The sequence below is a fragment of the Paralichthys olivaceus genome, chromosome 11 (assembly GCF_024713975.1).
Source record: "Paralichthys olivaceus isolate ysfri-2021 chromosome 11, ASM2471397v2, whole genome shotgun sequence".
In the NCBI taxonomy this organism is placed as follows: domain Eukaryota; kingdom Metazoa; phylum Chordata; class Actinopteri; order Pleuronectiformes; family Paralichthyidae; genus Paralichthys; species Paralichthys olivaceus.
The window spans coordinates 377,233-396,362 of NC_091103.1; the positions used below are offsets into that span (position 1 = coordinate 377,233).

Sequence of the window (19,130 nt, forward strand, 5' to 3'; positions counted from 1 at the left end):
ATGGATCAGATCAGGATTTTTTCTTTCATCAACAATGTTTTTTCTAAGAGAATAATTTAACATTTCATTCTATGAGAAATGAAACTTTAAGAAACATGTAAAACTTGTTTATTTACAAACAGTGATGTGATTTAAAAACAACACAAACAAGATGCTTGATTTAATACTCGTTAACTAACCTATACATTTATATATAGAATGTGACCGAACGCTTCCTCCTTCAGCCTCCACACCGTCTCAGACTTCCTGTTGTGACTCAAGAAGAAAAACAAACAAACCAACACTTTTAATGTTTGACGTTATAAACCAAAGTCAAAACATGTTACAGTTCTGACGATAAAATAGAAAATAATACGATTGACGCGTGATCGTGATCAGATCCGGTTCAGTTTGTTCTGCGTCATCTGCAGCAGCAGCTCAGAGTATTTCTCCAGCAGAGACATCGTCCCTGCACCCTCCAGTCCACCAGAGGGCGTGCTGCTGCCCTGCCCCTCTCCCTGCAGGACCACCTGCAGCTCAGAGTATACGGATTCAAACGCCTCCTGCAGGACAGATGACATCTGGAGCCGCTGCTCCACAAAGCCGAGCGACTCACCGAGCTGCAGGAAGAAAAAGGCTGAAAAGTCAAAATATAAAAAGGTGAAGTTGAAAGAAAAACCTTCAGAAATGTACAGAACCTGCTGGTGAAGGCGTACGGCTCGTCTCGCCGTCTGTCGCAGCTCGTTGGAGACGTGCTGACACTGCTGCAGCGTCACCGCCTCATCATCGCCTGAAACAACAAACACATCCTCAGTCAGCCTGAAGGTGGCGCCAGGAGTCTAACGATATCCCAACAGATGTGAGAACATCGCAGGAAGTTACCTGAGAGAGGGGGGCAGGGTCTGTCTGAAGGTGGACAGGAGGCGGAGGTGGGTGGGCCACAGGAGGACGAATCATCACCAAGAGTCTCGTTTGATTCTGGATCAGAAATAAACCGAAAAAAACTGTTCATATGTTTCAAAAGTTAAATTCAGATCTAAGAAATAAAATCACATTAAACAAATCTTCAGAGAACATCACAAATTTACCCACAAGCCCTTTTTTCCTACCTGGACCGACCACCTCCCTAGAGACCGAGCCAGTGATGAAAGGGGCGGGGGACGCGATGAGCGTTTGGTTTTGATTCGTTGGCGTTTCTTCAGTGCTACTGGTGTTCCACCTGCTGGCTCCGCCCTCTGATGGCACCTCAGTGGGTGTGGTCAACAGCTGAGGGCTGTTGAAGGCGGAGTTAGAGGCGGGGGGGTCCTGGCTCACTTTGGACCTGGAGCTGGCTGTGGTCCCCAGGTAACCGAGCCGTGACGGCCGCTGCTGGACCGCAGACATCATGCTGTTGGTGGAGGTGACGTCTGATTGGTCTAAAAAAAGAAGGTCAGGGAGGAAACACTCAGGTGAACAGGTGAGTGACCTCTGACCTCACAACGACCTGAGTGACCAGGTTAAAGTTCAGATGGGGACGTGTTCGTTTTACTGTCACTTCAGACCAATGACATCATCGCTAAATGTTGATAAATGATTAAATGTGAGCGTCTGTGACATCATCAGTCATGTGATCGATTTTTCGACTCTGAACGAACGAACGAAACCATCTGAAGAAACACGACCAAGAGTTTGATCAGAACCAGCTCCGACCAGCAGAGTCCACATCGACACCAGGTGATCTTTACCACACACACACCACCCAAGTGACACACACACACGCATGCACACACACACGCACACACACACACACCTCCCAGCGTCTCTCTGCACTGAACGACCACCACAGTGTGGCGGCGGCGTCGACGTGTTGGGCGGTGAAGGGGCTGATGGGATATAATGCAGGAAGCTCTTCTACGGAGGATAGACGGGCTGCATCTGGCTGTGGTCGCGCACACACACACACACACACACACACACACACACACCTGGACTCATGAACGATTATTGAACAGCTGCAGTGATCACATGATAAAACAAACTTTGCTGACTCACAGTTGCAGCTCGCTCCGTTCGTCGACTCGGTCGATACGACGTCGCTGCTCGACTCCACGTTCTCCTGGAAATAAACATTCATCACACGAGCTTCAGACATTCACACGTCATGTGGATGATTTACAGAAACGATGACAGGGAAAGTTTTAGAAGTTTCTTTTCAGGCGTGAAGTGAACTTCTGACATGTTCTGGAGGTTCTGGCTGTGAAGACATTGCTTCAGATTTTGAAAAGTGGAGCTCTTCTTTTTACCGACGTGTTGTTGACGCTCTCCTCTGAGATCCTGGTCGGGATGGAGATGAGAGGTGGAGCTCGACTCGGCCAGACCCTGAAGAAACACCAATGACAAGCGGTCATCGCTATGACAACCACAACACAAAGTCAGCAACCATCTCCGGTGGGTCAAAGGTGACCCGACCAACCTGAGTCTGTCCTGGAATCGGGACAGGAAGCGGGCGGAGATGCTGAGTCGAGGGTTCAGGAAGTGTTTTTCCTCCGGAGGCTGCAGAGTCCTGAGGTCAGTGTCGAACTTCTCTGAAAGGTCAAAGTTCACAGGTGAATATAAATATAACTCAAACAGTCTCAAACGTTGTGATTCAACTTGTTCCTGTGGTCGAGTTTCACAACACAAACAGAAATCCGAATATTCGGTCTGATTACACACGGTAGAGGAAAGAGTTAAGTCTCAGCTGTGGTTCGTACCTTCACTCTGACTCGACGCCAGCGTGTCAAAGTGGTTCTTTAACAAGTTCCTGTCGTCGTCGTCCTCTGGACCCAAACTGCCCACAGAGCTGCCCTGACTCAGAGAGTCTGTGTCTGTGAGAGACGAACGAGCTCGTTACTTCACGGCACCTTCGACCATGACGTTGACAATAAAATCACTGTTGACATTAAGTCTGCAGAAGTAACTGATCTGAGGTCGGACCGGCATCATGAGGCTGCTCCATGCTTCCTGCAGATCCCTCGGAGCAGGCGGAGTCTGGGCTCAGCTGAGTTCTCCACACTGGCTCCGCCCCCTGATCTCTGCCCTCCAGCTGGGTCAGAGATGTCTGTGTGTCGGGGACGGCTTCAGCGTCAAATTTCCTAAAAACGACAAACCCATAAAAACAAGCAAATCAAAAACACAGCAGAAACAGAAGGTCTGACTATTGTGCTGTGCCGTCTCTCACCTGTCGGTGGCGCTGCTGCTGGGGTGGAGGACATAGCTGGTCCTGTTCTCCCCTGCAGGCTGCAGCACCTGAGCATCAACACACAGTTTTTAAATAAGTTTATATTTTCACGACTTGATGAAAACTATATCTGGAAACATTCGAATGTAACGGCTTCATCTCTGGAATCCCATGGAAGCACAGTCCAGGCCATAAGTATTTGGACAGTTCCACATTGTTTCCACTGTTCACTTCAATCAACATGACGCTCAGAACCGGAAACAGGAAGTGTTTCAACACTCACCTCCTTCTTGTCTTCCTCTCCATCTTTCAGGAGACTCTCCAGAGTCTGGGGGTGGAAGTCTTCGTCATCCTCTTCTTCTTCTTCTTCCTCCTCTTGGTTCTCTCCCAGCAAACTCTCCAGACTCTGGGGGTGGAAGTCTTCGTCGTCGTCCTCCTCCTCCTCTGGACTCTTGGTGGGACTCGGGGAGCAGTTGGAGCAGATAGTCAGAGGGTTCAGCTGCTCCGTCCACCGACTGCGACTCTGACGAGGCCCAGCATCCGGTTGGTCGGCAGTGGAGGCTCCGCCCTGACTCTGCTGAACACACAAACACCTGAACTTCATCGACCCGCAGAGTAAACACAGGACGGACTGATTATCTGCTATTGATCCGGACTCTAATCGTCGTACGGACTTGAACTGACCACTTTTCTGAACCACAGGGGCAGTTTCCCGTTGGTCTGAAGCTGCGGAACTGAATCTGAAACACAAAGAGAAACAAGATCATCACCACAAGATGGCAGCGTTTGTATCTGAGATATTTTAGACTATTTATACTTTAGCTTCACAACTTTGATAGTCAAAACTTTATTGATCAGAGAAACTGAAGAAAATGTCCTCTTCCTCACCCTGAGCAAAGTCCAGTCTGGCCGGAGTACTGAGGTCCGACTCCTCTTCCTCCGTCTGATGCAGCTGAGATGAGGGAACAGTGATGAACGTCTCCCTCCTGAAACAGGTTTGATCACAGAAACAATGTCAAGCACTAACATGTCCGCTGCTCCGTTTACCAGGATCGACTCAGAACGCCGTCTTTGTTCAACATCACCAACCTGATGTTCAGAGGTTTTTGGTGGCGGGTGTCAGGTGCAACTCTCAGTCTGAGGCCCCGCCTCTTCCTCATGGTGGAGGTCATCTGAGCGTCCAGTCGCCACACAAACACACAACTAGGCACACACACACACACACACACTTAAAAACAGGTGGATGAGTTCAGTTTCCTGTGACATCAGCAGAGTTTACCTGTCTCCTGACACAGTGATGAGGTGTCGACAGTCCTGACTGAACCTCATACAGGTGACGATCTCTGAGGACACAAAGACACGTCAAACACCTGAACATACATGTTTATCACATGCCTACAGGGGGGCTGGATCTACTCACCTGAATGTCCGAACAGGGTGGCGACACACTCTCCTGACTCGTAGTCAAAGATGGTGATATTTTTATCTGAGCAGCTGGTGGCAAAGAAACTCCCAGACGGGTCCATCTGAACCTGCAGGAACACGTATTTCTTGTCTCGTGGTTTTGAGTTAAAAGGTTTTCCGATGAGATGCAGTAACCAGACGGCGTCCTTACCTTTAGCAGAGCTCCTTCATCGCTGGACGAACCTTTCAAACACTTCTTCAACTTCCCAGTTTCCACATCATAAACTCTTAAAAAACAGAAACATCAGAACATCTGGAGGAGAAACATCTTTTTATTTTCCGTTAGACATCCCGTCAGGTGGTTTTCTACCTGATGTTTCGGTCCTGACAGGCGATGACTACATGTGTTTTCGAGGAGTCCAGGTCCATGTCGTACAGCGTCGTCTTCTCCACCACGTGATGACTCCTGGAGAAAGACAAACCCTCCACCGTCTGGACGACAGATCAGACAAGGCCACTGTTCATTCACAGGGAATCATGGGAAACAGGAAGTGTTTAATTCAAAAGAAAACGGACCTGTTCGGCCGTCTGGAAGTAGATGCTTTTGTCAGCTCCACAGCTCACCATCTGAACCTCTGGACTCTCACCTGGAGAACAGGGGACACATTCAAACCGTCAACGCACTGATTTCTAAACATCATTTCACTTTCTGCCTCCGCTGACTTTCACTTTATCATCTGCAAACTCTCCAAACTCTTCCTCCGTGAACTCAGTCACCTGTGAACTTGACGGCAGTGATGGAGGCTGAGTGGTCGTTCAGAGTCTGTTCCAGACTGTAGTTCTTCTCCAGGTTGAAGATGTGGATCAGTCGGTCCCGGCTGGCTGACGCCAAAAGCTTCACACCTGAAACCACGACACAGAAGATGGCGCTATGACATTTTCATTATCCCGAGGATGACCTTTGAACTGAGGCCTCACCTGTAGACGTCGGCGAGAACTCCAGACACAAAACCTCAGAGTCATGAGCCTCGATCTTCACCAGCTCGTCCAGAAACTCTAGAGCGAAGATACTGAAGAGACAGGAAGTGACCTCATCACACACCTATCACCACTGTGCGTGTGTGTTTGTGTGTCAGAGTGCGTATGTGCGTCTCACTGAAGATTTCCACAGCGGTCTCCTGCAGCCAGGTGTCGTCCGTCCGGACTGATAGCCAGCACTCTGATCCCGCACTTCCCATCAGCCCCTGCTGCCTCTGCCTTCCTCCCCTCTGCCTGCAGGTGCTGCGTGTTCTCGCCCACATACACAATCCTTGACAGGTCCTGTACAACACACACAGTGTGTGTTTGTGTCTTATGTTGCACTACAGGTTCCTGCCTGTGTGTGTGTGTGTGTGTGTGTGTGTGTGTGTGTGTGTGTGTATCTTACATTGCTGTACAGGTTCCTGTGTGGGGGGGCGGCGGTGGGCGGGTCGGTGTGCCACACTCTGATGGTGTTGTCAGATGAGCAGGTGAGAAAGGAGGAGGGAGGCAGACACGCCTGGGACACGTCTGACAGCTGAGGATACACCTGACACACACACACACACACACACACACACACACACACACTGTAGCATCTTTGGTACTTTTTACATCCTGGTAGTATTTGCGTGGCATCTCTCACCTCGACGCTCCACACACAGCCGCTGTGGTACATGGCGGAGTACAGCTTCCCTGCGTTCCTCACGTCTTTGACGTCCCACACATACAAACTGTGGTCGTCATATACGCAGGTCAGGTGTTTGGCAGCAGGGTCAAAGGTCAGAGCCAAGGTGTCAGGGAAGTGAGCATCTGGACTGACAGGAAACAGGCTGCTGAGAACAGAGCAGGTGACGATCAGAGTTTTATCCGGGTTTTTTCAGTATCATACTCCGTGTTTTCAGTATTTGTACCTGTGCTGGCTCTGACTAATGTCGACTCCCAGTCTGTGAGGTCGCTGCAGCGTGGTGACGTACTGAAGGTTTAACAGATTGAACACTCTGATCAGACCGTCTGCGCAGCCACAGAAGACGTGGTCCTCACCGACGGACAGACAACTCGCCGACGCCGTCTGTCAACAACAGTTTTACTTTATTATTGTACAGCTGTTTGTTAAAAATTTCAATTAGTCTGTTTCCTCCTTCGGCGACCTTGAGGTTGACCCAGGCCTCCAGCTGTCGGCTGCTGTTGAACAGACACAGCAGACCGGTGCTGGTAATGCAGTAGGTGCTGGACGCCGTGAGGCCACGCCCACACGCCACTCCACTGAACACGCAGTTCTTATGTTCACCTAGCAACCCTGAACGACCAATCAGAGGCACCGTGCTGTTCACCTAAGTACGGAGAGGGAAACAAGGAGGAAAAGAGGAGGGTAGAGCTGTCACTCCAAAGTGAACTGTGATTGGCTGAGCAGACTTTAAATGAGCTGAGGCTGATCTGTGATTGGCTGATTGTACCCGTCGTTCTTTGGAGGCGTCCAGGTACCAGAACTTGACGTGTCTGTTTCCTGCAGTGATGAAGTAGCTGTTGTCCTGAGAGAAGGAGACGGCGAAGACTCTGCTGGACACTTTGTTAGAGGCGATGATGGAACCTTTCTGATAACGAGACGTCACGTTAACATTCACAATTATCAAATCTGGAATCAAATCCTATGAACTGGATCAATACAGTGACTCTGACTACCTGAACTGAAATAGAATTATTACTGATTATTAGGAATGTTTGTGTTGCGTAAGTGTGCGCTCACCCTCCAGTCCCACACACTAACAGTCATGTCGTGTTGATATCCCACCGAGACGATGTAACAGCTGTTGGTGGAGAACGCTACGCACGAAATTCCATATTTATGACACTGAACCTCGGCCACCTGACCGCCACCCACCTCCCACACCCTTACACAGGGCATGTGACCGCTCTGAGGGAGAGGAGAGAGAGAGAGAGAGAGAGAGAGAGAGAGAGAGAGAGAGAGAGAGAGAGAGAGAGAGAGAGAGAGAGAGAGAGAGAGAGATCACTAAATCATATATACTGAAAATTTAACTCAAAAAACTAAACTCTGGATTTAGCTAATGTACTTGATGTATAATGATTTTTTAACATTTTCCTCAGGAGTTTATGTCTCAATCTCTAGTTTGAAGTCATTTCATAAATAACTGTAAATTATTTAGAGTCTAATAGAAGATCCACAGGTTCAACGTGGTATTGTTCCTGTCGACGGCGTAATCCTGCAACAATGACGTCATTACTGTCAAGATGAGCTCACCATATAATGAACACTTTATAGTTAACACCATGCAGTGAAGTAGTGAATGAGTGAAGTAGTGAATGAGTGGCTGATTCCACACACAGCAAAGGGGAGTCTGTGGGAGCAGTTTCCATGGTAACCTGCTTTGAGATGTTTTGGTAGAAGTTCAGACCTGTTCCTGAAATGTTCAGGAGGTTCTTCACGTGAGAACACAAGGTTTTCTGGAACTTTCCCTGCAGGTGTATGTCTCACTTCTCACCTCACCAGTGACCAGGTGTTTCCCATCATGAGAGAAGGCCACAGCACTGAAGGGTTTCCTGCAACACAAACACAAAGTCATGATGCCACTGATCATCTCACGGGGAGGGTCCACTGTTCTGTCTGTGCAGACAGACGAAGAGCCACAGGTGAGACATCTACCTGGACGTGTTGATGATGTGACTCTGTTTGTTCTTCTTTGGGTGAAGCAGCACGATGACACACCTGAGCCACACAACAGAACCACAGCAGGATGTCAGGAGGGTTGGTGCTGAAGCTGACAGAGTTCAAACATGCTGCCAAAACATCAGACGCAACTTTGCTCACAAGATACAGGTGTATCAGGGGGGCGGGGCTTACCCTGCAGGATAGGCGATGAGCCCAGAGTTGGGGTCAGAGGTCAGACCGCTGCTGCTGGCTGTGCTGATTCCCAGAACTTTCTCCAGATTCACCTGAAACAACACACATCAAACTGTAGTTCAAGAAAGAGCGCCTCACTGAGGACAGCTAACACACTACACACAAGGACACCTGAGTTTTCTCACTGGCGTAACCACAGCAACAGTGATGAGTTTCAAAGGTGGAGTAGATGTGATGATCTCTGGTGAGTCCTCCATGTCTCACACCTGAACTCAGGGTTTCGACAGGATGCTGGGATCAGGTCTGTGTGGGGACCAGATGTCCTCATCCCTCGTGTCTCTGGAGACTCTGACCTGTGACCTTCCACAGTGCATGAGCACGTTGTGGACAGGTGGTGATGTTGTTGGTCAGGAGGTCACGGTGTGACGTCAGGTCTGGTTTAATGACTGACCCCAGCTCTTAACCTTCAGGTCAAAACTTTATTGACAACGTCAGGTTGTGTTTTTCTTTGTGTCTCAACGTTTCACTTCCTGCTCATTGAGTTTAAATCAGGATTAAAATAAAGATTCAGAACATTATGTTGTTTCCTCTCATGTACATATGCTTAGTTTATTCTCATACTTTACAACACTAAGTATAAGTACAGTCAAACTAAGTAGATTACTGTAAACTTCAGTCAAACTAAGTAAAGTACTGTAAACTTCAGTCAAACTAAGTAAAGTACTGTAAACTTCAGTCAAACTAAGTAAAGTACTGTAAACTTCAGTCAAACTAAGTAAAGTACTGTAAACTTCAGTCAAACTAAGTAGAAGTACTTCAGTCATAGTTTAACTGTGAATCAGCAGCGCAGCTAACGGACTGTGATGCTAACAGTTAGCAGCGTTAGCTCCGCTCGTACCCGGCTGCAGCAGCTCTTCTGTCGGCTCTGTCGGCTCTTCCTCCCCGCTGCTGGTCTCCTCTTCGCGGCGGTGACTGAGCCGCCCTCCGCTCCCTCCGCCATGACACTCCTCCAGGAAGCTGGAACGGCTCGGAAGCTGCCCGGGACAAAGGGCGCGCAGACACCGGGCTGCGGGTCCAGAAAAGGCCGCCGGAGTGAAGCGGGCTCGGGTCAGTTTGAACAAAGTCTCCGCAGCTGATGACGCTGGAGCGTTAGCTTAGCTTGATGCTAACAGATGAAACCTGACACCTGTTCCTGCGGCGGGACTCCGGTTCAAACTAAGCCCCGCCCACTGTGCGCACACACCTACTAATAGGCAGCCGAGGTTCCGCCCATCACCACAAATAAACCAATGGACACACGACGAAGCCCAAGTCCCGCCCACTCTCTACCAACCAGCCAATCAACATCATTATTGTGACAACGTAAACCGATGAATATTAACGTAAAGGCTCAATCTATTAATTAATGTTTTACTTCTAATAAAGTCACGTTAGCACGTTCTACTTTTTAATCTCAAATGGTTCTATTACTCTTATGTATTATTTCTAATATAGACACTTCCAGTGTTCCCTGATGTCTAGTGGTGAATTGTCATTGCAGCTGAATACTCTTCTCTTTCTACAACTTCTGTTTCTACTCACAGAAAAATGCTCTTTTTCTCTTGATGCATATTTATCTTTAATAGCTGAAGATAATTATTTTAGTTTAAGTCGTGGTTTGTGACATATTGAATGAAATATTTTCTGTCTAAACTGATTACGTTTAATTTCAGTGGAAAAACTTGATAAATATAAAAACATTAGAGCAGAAACACGACTAAGAGAAATTTTGTTTTATTACAAAGTTCTTTCAGGAAACTGAACACTCTGTCAACCAGTAGAAAATCATTTTAGAAATCATGTAAATGACACGCAAAAGATAGTGAAGAAGAGATTTCTGAGTCAGAGGATGTGACCAAACAGATTCAAATCTAAAGACAAACAAATGACACAGTAAAATCAATTAAAACGTTAAAAGTGTATTTAAAGGTTCAGTGTGTAGAATTTAGTGACATCTAGTGGTGAAGTGTCATGTTACAGCTGAACAGCCCCCCCCTCATTCCAAACATGAAGAAGAACCTGTGGCAGCTTCAGTCATTATAAAAACTCAAAAGGTTTTAGTTTGTCCAGTCTGGACTAATGTAAAAAACATGGAGGCCTCCGTTAAGAGGGTCCCCTCCATGTAAATATAAAGTATTTCAATGTAGAGGGTCTTTTCTGGGGTAAAGAAAACTACAATTCATACAATTTAGATGAAATGAACTAGTGAAAACTTCATGAGGATTATTCTACATTAAATTTCTGCCAGTAGATCCTCTCACCTGAATCTTACGCACTGGAGCTTTAAAGGTTATAGAAACACAACAGCCCATAATATCATAATTGACCAGTGCATCAAGAAAATGTGTTTTTTTGTGTCTCACATTGATTCAGTGATCAGAAACTTGTTGTACAACTTCCAGGAAACGTGTTATCCCACAGTGATAACCAGCCAGCAATTCACAAAAGAAAAGAAAAACATTCACAGCAAAACTCAAGAGTTAATGATCCGAAGAAAAACACTAAGACAAAAGTGAACGTCACGTCTCCTCTACATCGTTCTTCAACCAGAGCTAATTGATAAAAGGTCAAAATGTTTCAGCAGATTAGTGCAAAAAGACACAAAGACAAAGAGCTTCACTGCCAAACTTCTGTGTTCTACTGGTAAAGATGATAAGTCATGATCCCTGTTTTTACTAACAAATGGAGTCCCTCAGGGATATGTTCTGGAGCTTCTGACAATTTTCTTAAACCTGATACAGATTCAGAGGAAAAGTCCGACACTAAGCTCTTCAGTATTATTTTCTTTGACTAAACAAAAGTGCTTTTAAACTCAACACAACCACATTGAGTCACTGTCTCACAGCTTTGTTCCAGTTTGTCAGATTAAAGAAACGTCCACAGAAATCAATGTCCTATAAAAACAACATTACAGTTCTAATGTATATGAATACTTAAATCATGTGTTGTTATTGCCCTTAAATAATCACAGATGTGACAACTTTGACTAAAAACACATGAATCAGTATGTAGAGCAAGTTTAAAAATATTCCCAAGTTCCCTAAAACCATTAAATCCCTTAAAACATATAAAAACCCAAAGGACAAGGCCTCAGTGGAATCTAAGGCCCCTGGCCCATGGTTCATGGTTCCTTTAGCACCTCCACTGTGAGACATCATTTTACTTCTTAAGGCCATTATAATTCAAATGAGCAGTGTGGTAGTCAAAGAACAGAACTTTGTTCTCATGGTCACCGGTGACAACAGAAACAGAACGGCTGCAAAAATACAACCATAAACCTCTAACTTACGGAGTCCCTCAGGGAAGCTTCATGGAGCCTCTGTTTCTGTAAAATCTGATACAGATTCAGGGAAACAGTTCAGGTTCGTTAATGTGAGTGAAATAGTTTTAAAGGAGACACGTTTATGTTTTTTCAGTTTCTTTCCTCCTGTTAGTTATAAAAAAATGTTTATTGTGAATGCAAACGTTCTGCAAATTCAAAAAGTCCAAAGTCTGGTGTGAAGGAAACATCTCGTCAGTAGCACTTAGGTTAAAGTAAAAGGACCTGACACTGTGTTCACTTGTTATGGGGTTTGCCAAACTAGCTAACTAGTATGACAAGGCCAGGCTAAGTGAGTTGACATTTCCCACACGTGCTGGAAGCTGTTGACCAATCACAACAGAGTGGAGCAGCCGACCAATCAGAGCAGACTAGGCTTTATCAGGAGGGGGGGTCTTAAAGAGAAAAGAGGAGCTGCAGTGATGGACAGTCTGAGGACAGAGACGTGTTTTCACCCCTGGAAAACAACAGGATGCATCTCAAGAGTTCATCCTCACGAACAAACTTTACCTCTTTTCAACCTGAATGTGAACAGAATGTGTCTCCTTTAAATAAAAGATGTCTCAGCTGTGCTTTCACAACATCGAGGATGTGAAGAGAAAACCACAGCATCAGGGGAACGTGTTCCACTTCCTGTGACATCATTACCCTGCTGATATTCTGACCTGAAGGTTGTTTAATGAATGTGTTCTTTGGATGAGAACACATCCGAATCCATCTGATTTTTAAAAATCCACTAGTGAGTTATAAAAATAAGATGAGGCTGAAGCGAAAGAATATCAAGAAACAGTCTCAGGTCTCAATGTCATGAGGCTACAGATGAAACACGAGATTAAAACAGGAAGTATGAGCCCTGGAATCAGTGATGTTCTGGAAAATGTCTCACCACTGCTGTTTTATGTCTGTGTCACTTCACTGGACACTGTAAAAAAGCAAAGGTTGTAATGAGAACACAGTGTGTGAGTGTTTGTGGCCGTGTGAAGCTCAGAGTTTGTGTTTGAGTAAAAAAGATCAGATGAGGTCACTTCTTGCAATCTTTATCATATTTACACTAGAAAAATAGAGTTAGCAAAATAAAAGCACTCTGGTTATGTAGACTTGTGGAGGTCCCTTTAAGAAGACTTGATTGTTGTTGAACGACACTTGGTCCTGAAGAGACAGAGACACAGATCATATATATATATATAGATATTTATACACACACACACTCACACAGTATATACATATATCCACCACTGTATATGAAGCGATCAGAGACTGTGTTTACCTGGTTCACTTCCAGGTTGGTTTGTTCAGGACCTGAACACGTGGACTGCTCGGACGACATACTGGCGGCAGATTGGACACTCGCTCATCCTCTTGCCGCACTTGGTGCAGGTGATCATGTGACCACAATCCAGCAGGACGCAGTCAATGGTAGAGTCCATACAGATCTTACAGAGGTTCTCCTCCAGTCCTCCCCCAGACTCTAGAGGGAGACACAGGGACGAGTACGCAGCACTGTGAGGGACCATATCTTTATCACATGATCAATAAAAATAATTCAATGAACATATAACAGATGTACAAAGCACAGGGAGGCGCCAATAGTCTGATAGATTAACTGATTACTCTCTGGTTTGTAAATGATCAATAAATTGTGAAATAATCACAGGCTCATTGTGGTGAGTGTTAACGATGATCTTGTCCGTCATGTTTGTTTAGAGGAAACAGAAAACTGACCTGAGGCGTTCACTGCATTGGCAACTGAAAGACAGAAAACAGACAGTTTGGACTTTAACGATTAAAACGGACAGAAATGAATCAATGAAACTGTCTCAGAGTTTTATTTATTCTGGATCTGACACTAAAAATCAGACTGAAGTGAATCACAGAGGAACTCGTTCACTCCTGGTTTGTTTCAGAGCTTCAGACTCGTCAGTTCAGTCTGAAGCTGAACTTCAGGTGTGAACGGTTCCTCAGACCAGAAGAGGAGTTCTGGGTCTGGATCCAACTGAACCTGGTTCTGTTGGTTCAAACCATAGAAGAAGAAGAAGAAGAGGAAGCAGCTGCAGTCTGCACCCCCGACGATAAAATGTTTTTTTGAAATTTGAACTAGTCTGGTGTACTGTGGAGTACTGTAGTGTACTGTAGTACTGTGGAGTACTGTAGTGTACTGTGGAGTACTGTAGTGTACTGTAGTACTGTGGAGTACTGTAGTGTACTGTGGAGTACTGTAGTGTACTGTAGTACTGTGGAGTACTGTAGTGTACTGTAGTGTACTGTAGTGTACTGTAGTACTGTGGAGTACTGTGGAGTACTGTAGTGTACTGTAGTACTGTGGAGTACTGTAGTGTACTGTAGTGTACTGTAGTACTGTGGAGTACTGTAGTGTACTGTAGTACTGTGGAGTACTGTAGTGTACTGTAGTGTACTGTAGTACTGTGGAGTACTGTGGAGTACTGTAGTGTACTGTAGTACTGTGGAGTACTGTAGTGTACTGTAGTGTACTGTAGTACTGTGGAGTACTGTAGTGTACTGTAGTACTGTGGAGTACTGTAGTGTACTGTAGTGTACTGTAGTACTGTGGAGTACTGTGGAGTACTGTAGTGTACTGTAGTACTGTAGTACTGTGCCTGAAGGGGCTGATGCTGCTAGTGGCAACTACATAAAGCGCTTCAAACAGAAAGACTACTACCCCCCCCCCACCTGACAACACGCCCACGTTAGACTCTACAAACCAATCAGAGTCAAGTACAGGTAGACGACGCCCATGTAGGTGATGACAGGCCGTACGTGTGTCAGACAAAATACTTCGTCCCTAAATTACAAGGTGAAACTAAAACTGACAGATGAGATTCTCAACAAAATGTCTGACTTCCTGCAAAAACATTGTTGATGCTCAGTGTCGGCTGCTCGTCTCTGAGGGACGAGGATTTAGTTCCGTTAAACTGAGTCCGACTCACTGAGGTTCTGCTGGTCCTGGTACAGTCGACTCACTCGCTCCATCAGCTCCCATTTTTCACAGCAGCCTTTATAGTCCACAAAGTTCCTGGCGAGAATTTCTTTCAGCTGCCGCACGCTGAGCGCCTCAATGTCGTCCTCGCAACTCAGGTCGGACAGAGACGCCCTACGACCTGAAACTGACGGCTCCTCAGGGTCCCAGAACCGGAGGAAAAGACAGAGTCAGTCACAACATGCAAACTCAAGATTCACACCTGTTCTGGTTCTACCTGGCTCTGGTTCTACCTGGTTCTGGCTCTGGTTCTACCTGGCTCTGGTTCTATCTGGCTCTGGTTCTGGCTCTGGTTCTACCTGGCTCTGGCTCTGGTTCTACCTGGCTCTGGTTCTATCTGGCTCTGGCTCTGGTTCTACCTGGCTCTGGTTCTACCTGGCTCTGCCTCTGGTTCTATCTGGCTCTGGCTCTGGTTCTACCTGGCTCTGGTTCTACCTGGCTCTGGCTCTGGTTCTACCTGGCTCTGGCTCTGGTTCTACCTGGCTCTGGTTCTACCTGGCTCTGGCTCTGGTTCTACCTGGCTCTGGTTCTACCTGGCTCTGGCTCTGGCTCTGGTTCTACCTGGCTCTGGCTCTGGCTCTGGTTCTACCTGGCTCTGGTTCTACCTGGCTCTGGCTCTGGTTCTACCTGGCTCTGGCTCTGGTTCTACCTGGCTCTGGCTCTGGTTCTACCTGGCTCTGGTTCTACCTGGCTCTGGCTCTGGTTCTACCTGGCTCTGGTTCTACCTGCCTATGGTTTTACCTGGTCTTCTTCCTGAATGTCAGGCTCAGAGGCTGTGGTCTCTGTGGGAGGGGACGGGTATTCGGGCTGTGGAGGATCAGAGGTGAGGTTGGGGGTGGGTGTGGGTGGGTCAGGCGTCACAGAGGGAGGGTCAGGGGTCAGTGTCTCAGGGGCCTGTTCACTGGAAGGTGAGGAATGCTGACTCAGGACCAGCTCCACCAGCTCCTCCTGCCAAACAGGAAACAAGTGTGACTGTGTGTGTGTGTGTGTGACTGTGTGTGTGTGTGTGTGTGTGACTGTGTGTGTGACTGTGTGTGTGTGTGTGTGTGTGTGTGTGTGTGTGTGTGTGTGTGTGTGTGTGTGTGTGTGTGTGTGTGTGTGTGTGTGTCTCACCTTCTCTCTGCACAGGTGTGTTGACACCTCATGCAGATGCAGATAATCTCTGAGCTCCTTCACTTTGAGCTTCATAAGCTCCGCCCGCTCCAACAGGTTGCCATAGAAACGCTGACAGGTGTGACAGAGGCGGGGCCGTGGCTCAAGCTGGGCGGAGCAACGGCTGCAGTAGTTCTTCTTACAGTCCACACACACATGCTGAGAGAGAGAGGTAGAGGTAGAGAGAGGCAGGTAGAGGGGTAGAGAGAGAAAGAGAGGTAGAGAGAGAGAGAGAGAGGTGAAGACAGGTAGCCAGAGGGAGGGTAGAGAGAGAGAGAGCGAAAGAAAGGTAGAGAGAGAGAGAGAAAGAGATAGAGAGAGAGATAGAGAGAGAGGTAGAGAGGTGAAATGATATATATTGTGTTGTTTGTCAGTTTGTCCTGGTGGTCACTCTCAGTACTGCAGTTAAAAGACTCACTAACTTTTAGCTCCTCCCTCGTCAGCTGATTTCATCCTCACAATAAAGAACAGGACATGTCTTCCTCAAGCTGGGCTGCTCTACCAGAGGTGTATCTATATATATCTATATATATATATATAGATCAGGTGGGCAGAGTTACCTTCTTGGCAGGTGTGTCAAAGCGCCCCCCGCAGGCCTTACAGATGTGTTCAGGTGGAGGAGGAGACGGCTGAGAGTTGAAGGCGGAGTTGGTGTAGGACTGATGGCGACGTTCATCTTCACCCGACTGTTCTGCTGGGTCACCTGAGTCCATACACAGCCAATTACAGCAGGACGCCCACATACCTGACCAATCACAGACAGACACATGAGGAACATCCAACACTAAGATTCATGTAGCTCATGAAGTTAAACTAGTTCAGATGACACCTGAACGCCTCCTGCTGGATTCAATTTAAATGTAATAAAAAGAACTATTTTTTAGATTAGATGAACTTTATCGATCCCACCTGGGGACATTGTTGTGTCACAGCAGCAGGACTTACAGAGTAAGAACACACAGAGACATTTGTTTGACATGTCTCAAATAATAAATATGACTACATGTAAAATGAGTATGAATATAATATGAGCCAGCCTTCTGAATCAGCTGGTTCAGTCTGTTGGTGTCACCGGCTCCGAGGCTGCTCCTCCAGCAGACCACAGCAAAGTACAGAACACCGGCTGCAACACTGACTGAAGATCTCCAACATCTGGCTGCACACGTTGAAACATCTGAGCTTCCTCAGGGAATAGTCTGCTCATTCTCTCTTAAAGACAGCATCGATGTTTTCCACTTCAGGCCGTTGTGGATGTGGACGCCCAGGTAGCTGTCAGTGAGTGTTGGACACAGTGTCCACTCACTGAGCTGTCTTCAGTCTCATGAGTCCTGAAGACAGCTCAGTGAGTGTTGGACACAGTGTCCACTCACTGAACTGTCTTCAGGACTCATGAGACTGAAGACAGTTCAGTGAGTGTTGGACACAGTGTCCACTCACTGGCTGGTCCGTGTAAACACGAGGGATGAAGTCAGTTTGGTGTTGGGTGTTTCACTCAGGATCTCAATGGACTCATTCATTCAGGAGCTGTCAATCACTACCTGTCAATCACAGAGGACACGCCCACAGCGGGTCACATGACGTGTTCGTCGACGTCTTTATTAAAACATGGTCCCGACGTGAAATCCAACATGAAACCAACTTCACTGTGGCACCAACTCAGCTGCTAACTTTGATCAAGTTTACATGAGATCAACCAAGGTTCGGTTCTGGGTCAACTTTCCGCCGAACGACTCCGTTCCTCTGGAAAATGCGGTAAAGAAACGCGTGTTGTTTACGGTGAAGTTTCGGTTTACCTGCGAGCTACGAAACTTTCAATTCAGCATCATGTTTACGGAGTCCGGTACGTACCCTGCGCTGCTAGCGGGCTACAGGCTAACAGGAAGCTACTTAGTGAAGTAGGTGATGCCGAAGTTGAAATAAAGTAACAAACACAAAGCAACAGATCAAACTACCGCAGACAAAGTCCCCGCGGGGTCAACAACTACGTTCACACGTGAACTGACAGCACAGACACGAGTCCTACCTGTGACCGCACTCTGCAGCTAGCAGCCGGCTAACTCCGGCTAACTCCGGCTAACTCCGCTCCGAGCGGCCGCTGGTCAACTCACTCACAGGCTACACGTCCAGAGTCCGCTGCATCATGGGTTAGTGTGATCCGAGGGAAGCAACAGACCAACAACAGACCCACAACACACAACAGACCCACAACACACAACAGACCCACAACCCACAACACACTGAACCAGGAAGAGCCCCGCTGCACACACACATTCCTGTCTCACTGCGCTGCTGGGGACCTCTCCCTGACGTCATCCATCTCACCTGAACGAGTGACGTCGCAACACATTTTTATTAATATGTACCCCCCCCCCAAGTTTCAATCATGGCGTCTCTGACCTCTGTATTGTGTCTGTCACCCAGCTCTAACGTCCACTGTTTCTTTAGTTTGGTCCATGTCCCATCTGCTGACCTGGAGGAGGTGGAGTATATAACATAATTAGGACATTTCCTACTTTCCTCACCCAGTTGCAGTGTCCCGAAGCACAAGTTTGGCCCACATTAGCATATGTGGTATGAAAATTGTCCAATTAGAAAAACACACAAAAGTTGTCATATGTAACTTTCAGGGAAGTTCAGTGATCTTTACGGAAATGTGTCTAAAGTGTAGCTTGTTGAAATATTAACAAACAGAGTTAGTTGCGCTGCGTACGCCTCAATAGGTCTCCTGAACACCAAAAAGCTATTTATCAACTTACTCATGACTCAAGTCATTTAATGTCAAGAACACGGTCTGAGCAGATCGAAGATTAACTGTGGCGCCATCATGAGGACAAATTTCCCATTTTGCTCGTATACTGGCATTAAAATTAAAAAGTTTAATTTGAAGTCATTTCAGGAAGTGTTTAGAGTTGAAATTTTAGCAGTAGTGGAGAACGTACCAATATCAGGGTAAGAAATAATTAAAGCAAATGCTAATGGTTGCTTTAATGACTGATCAGTTTATTCACAGATTCAATTAACACTGTTCAGGGTTTTTCATGTTGAATTTCTCTCATTCGGTCATTAAGTCTCTACTGGTGTCGGCCTACACACCTGTAATTCAGATGAAAATCCTTTAAGATGTCACCGTCACATGAAGACTGAAGAAAGAATCAACGTCCTCCAC

At 46.6% G+C, this 19,130-nt stretch overlaps 2 protein-coding genes across 9 annotated transcripts; both read right to left on the minus strand.

Moving 5' to 3' along the window:
- Positions 1 to 92: 92 nt before the first annotated feature.
- Positions 93 to 9,676, minus strand: wdr62 (WD repeat domain 62). 5 transcript variants are annotated; one of them, XM_069534821.1, is made up of 33 exons: positions 9,358 to 9,676; positions 8,460 to 8,551; positions 8,262 to 8,324; positions 8,101 to 8,158; positions 7,347 to 7,514; positions 7,057 to 7,194; positions 6,751 to 6,933; positions 6,514 to 6,671; positions 6,246 to 6,435; positions 6,009 to 6,149; positions 5,739 to 5,902; positions 5,561 to 5,652; positions 5,360 to 5,485; positions 5,159 to 5,229; positions 4,953 to 5,074; positions 4,794 to 4,869; positions 4,599 to 4,710; positions 4,458 to 4,521; positions 4,268 to 4,381; positions 4,067 to 4,164; positions 3,863 to 3,918; positions 3,462 to 3,752; positions 3,179 to 3,246; positions 2,935 to 3,092; positions 2,712 to 2,825; positions 2,432 to 2,543; positions 2,262 to 2,337; positions 2,011 to 2,074; positions 1,769 to 1,897; positions 1,089 to 1,394; positions 862 to 957; positions 678 to 769; positions 93 to 599 (listed from the first exon to the last, which is right to left on the minus strand). In XM_069534821.1, the coding sequence occupies exons 1-33, from the start codon at positions 9,457 to 9,459 to the stop codon at positions 375 to 377; spliced, it is 4,119 nt and encodes a 1,372-aa protein (XP_069390922.1). In that variant the 5' UTR covers positions 9,460 to 9,676; the 3' UTR covers positions 93 to 374. The 5 variants fall into 5 exon arrangements, with proteins under 5 accessions (XP_069390922.1, XP_069390920.1, XP_069390921.1 ...); XM_069534819.1 differs by having other exon boundaries at positions 3,462 to 3,755; XM_069534820.1 differs by having other exon boundaries at positions 3,462 to 3,755; positions 6,246 to 6,432; positions 9,358 to 9,620.
- Positions 9,677 to 10,216: 540 nt separating this feature from the next.
- rffl (ring finger and FYVE-like domain containing E3 ubiquitin protein ligase) lies at positions 10,217 to 18,262 on the minus strand. Of its 4 annotated transcripts, none has more exons than XM_020107096.2 (8): positions 17,988 to 18,262; positions 16,525 to 16,709; positions 15,926 to 16,123; positions 15,554 to 15,760; positions 14,763 to 14,949; positions 13,540 to 13,563; positions 13,085 to 13,285; positions 10,217 to 12,966 (listed from the first exon to the last, which is right to left on the minus strand). In XM_020107096.2, exons 2-7 carry the CDS (start codon positions 16,705 to 16,707, stop codon positions 13,110 to 13,112), a joined length of 975 nt encoding a protein of 324 aa, XP_019962655.1. In that variant the 5' UTR covers positions 16,708 to 16,709; positions 17,988 to 18,262; the 3' UTR covers positions 10,217 to 12,966; positions 13,085 to 13,109. The 4 variants fall into 4 exon arrangements, with proteins under 4 accessions (XP_019962655.1, XP_019962657.1, XP_069390931.1 ...); XM_020107098.2 differs by having other exon boundaries at positions 14,763 to 14,946; positions 17,988 to 18,247; XM_069534830.1 differs by lacking the exon at positions 17,988 to 18,262 and adding an exon at positions 17,037 to 17,401.
- Positions 18,263 to 19,130: the final 868 nt, after the last annotated feature.

Excerpts from the sequence above, each read along its gene's own strand:
- wdr62 (XM_069534819.1), bottom strand. The coding sequence starts at position 9,459 with ATGGCGGAGGGAGCGGAGGGCGGCTCAGTCACCGCCGCGAAGAGGAGA. Across the intron at positions 5,903-6,008 it reads ACAGGAACCTGTACAGCAAT|GACCTGTCAAGGATTGTGTA; the intron begins GTAAGATACACA and ends TGTGTTGTACAG. Across the intron at positions 3,093-3,178 it reads AGCAGCAGCGCCACCGACAG|GAAATTTGACGCTGAAGCCG; the intron begins GTGAGAGACGGC and ends TGTCGTTTTTAG.
- rffl (XM_069534829.1), bottom strand. The coding sequence starts at position 16,707 with ATGTGGGCGTCCTGCTGTAATTGGCTGTGTATGGACTCAGGTGACCCA. Across the intron at positions 14,958-15,552 it reads CATTCAGGAAGAAGACCAGG|ACCCTGAGGAGCCGTCAGTT; the intron begins TAAAACCATAGG and ends TCCGGTTCTGGG. Across the intron at positions 13,564-14,762 it reads CCAGGACCAGCAGAACCTCA|TTGCCAATGCAGTGAACGCC; the intron begins GTGAGTCGGACT and ends TCTGTCTTTCAG.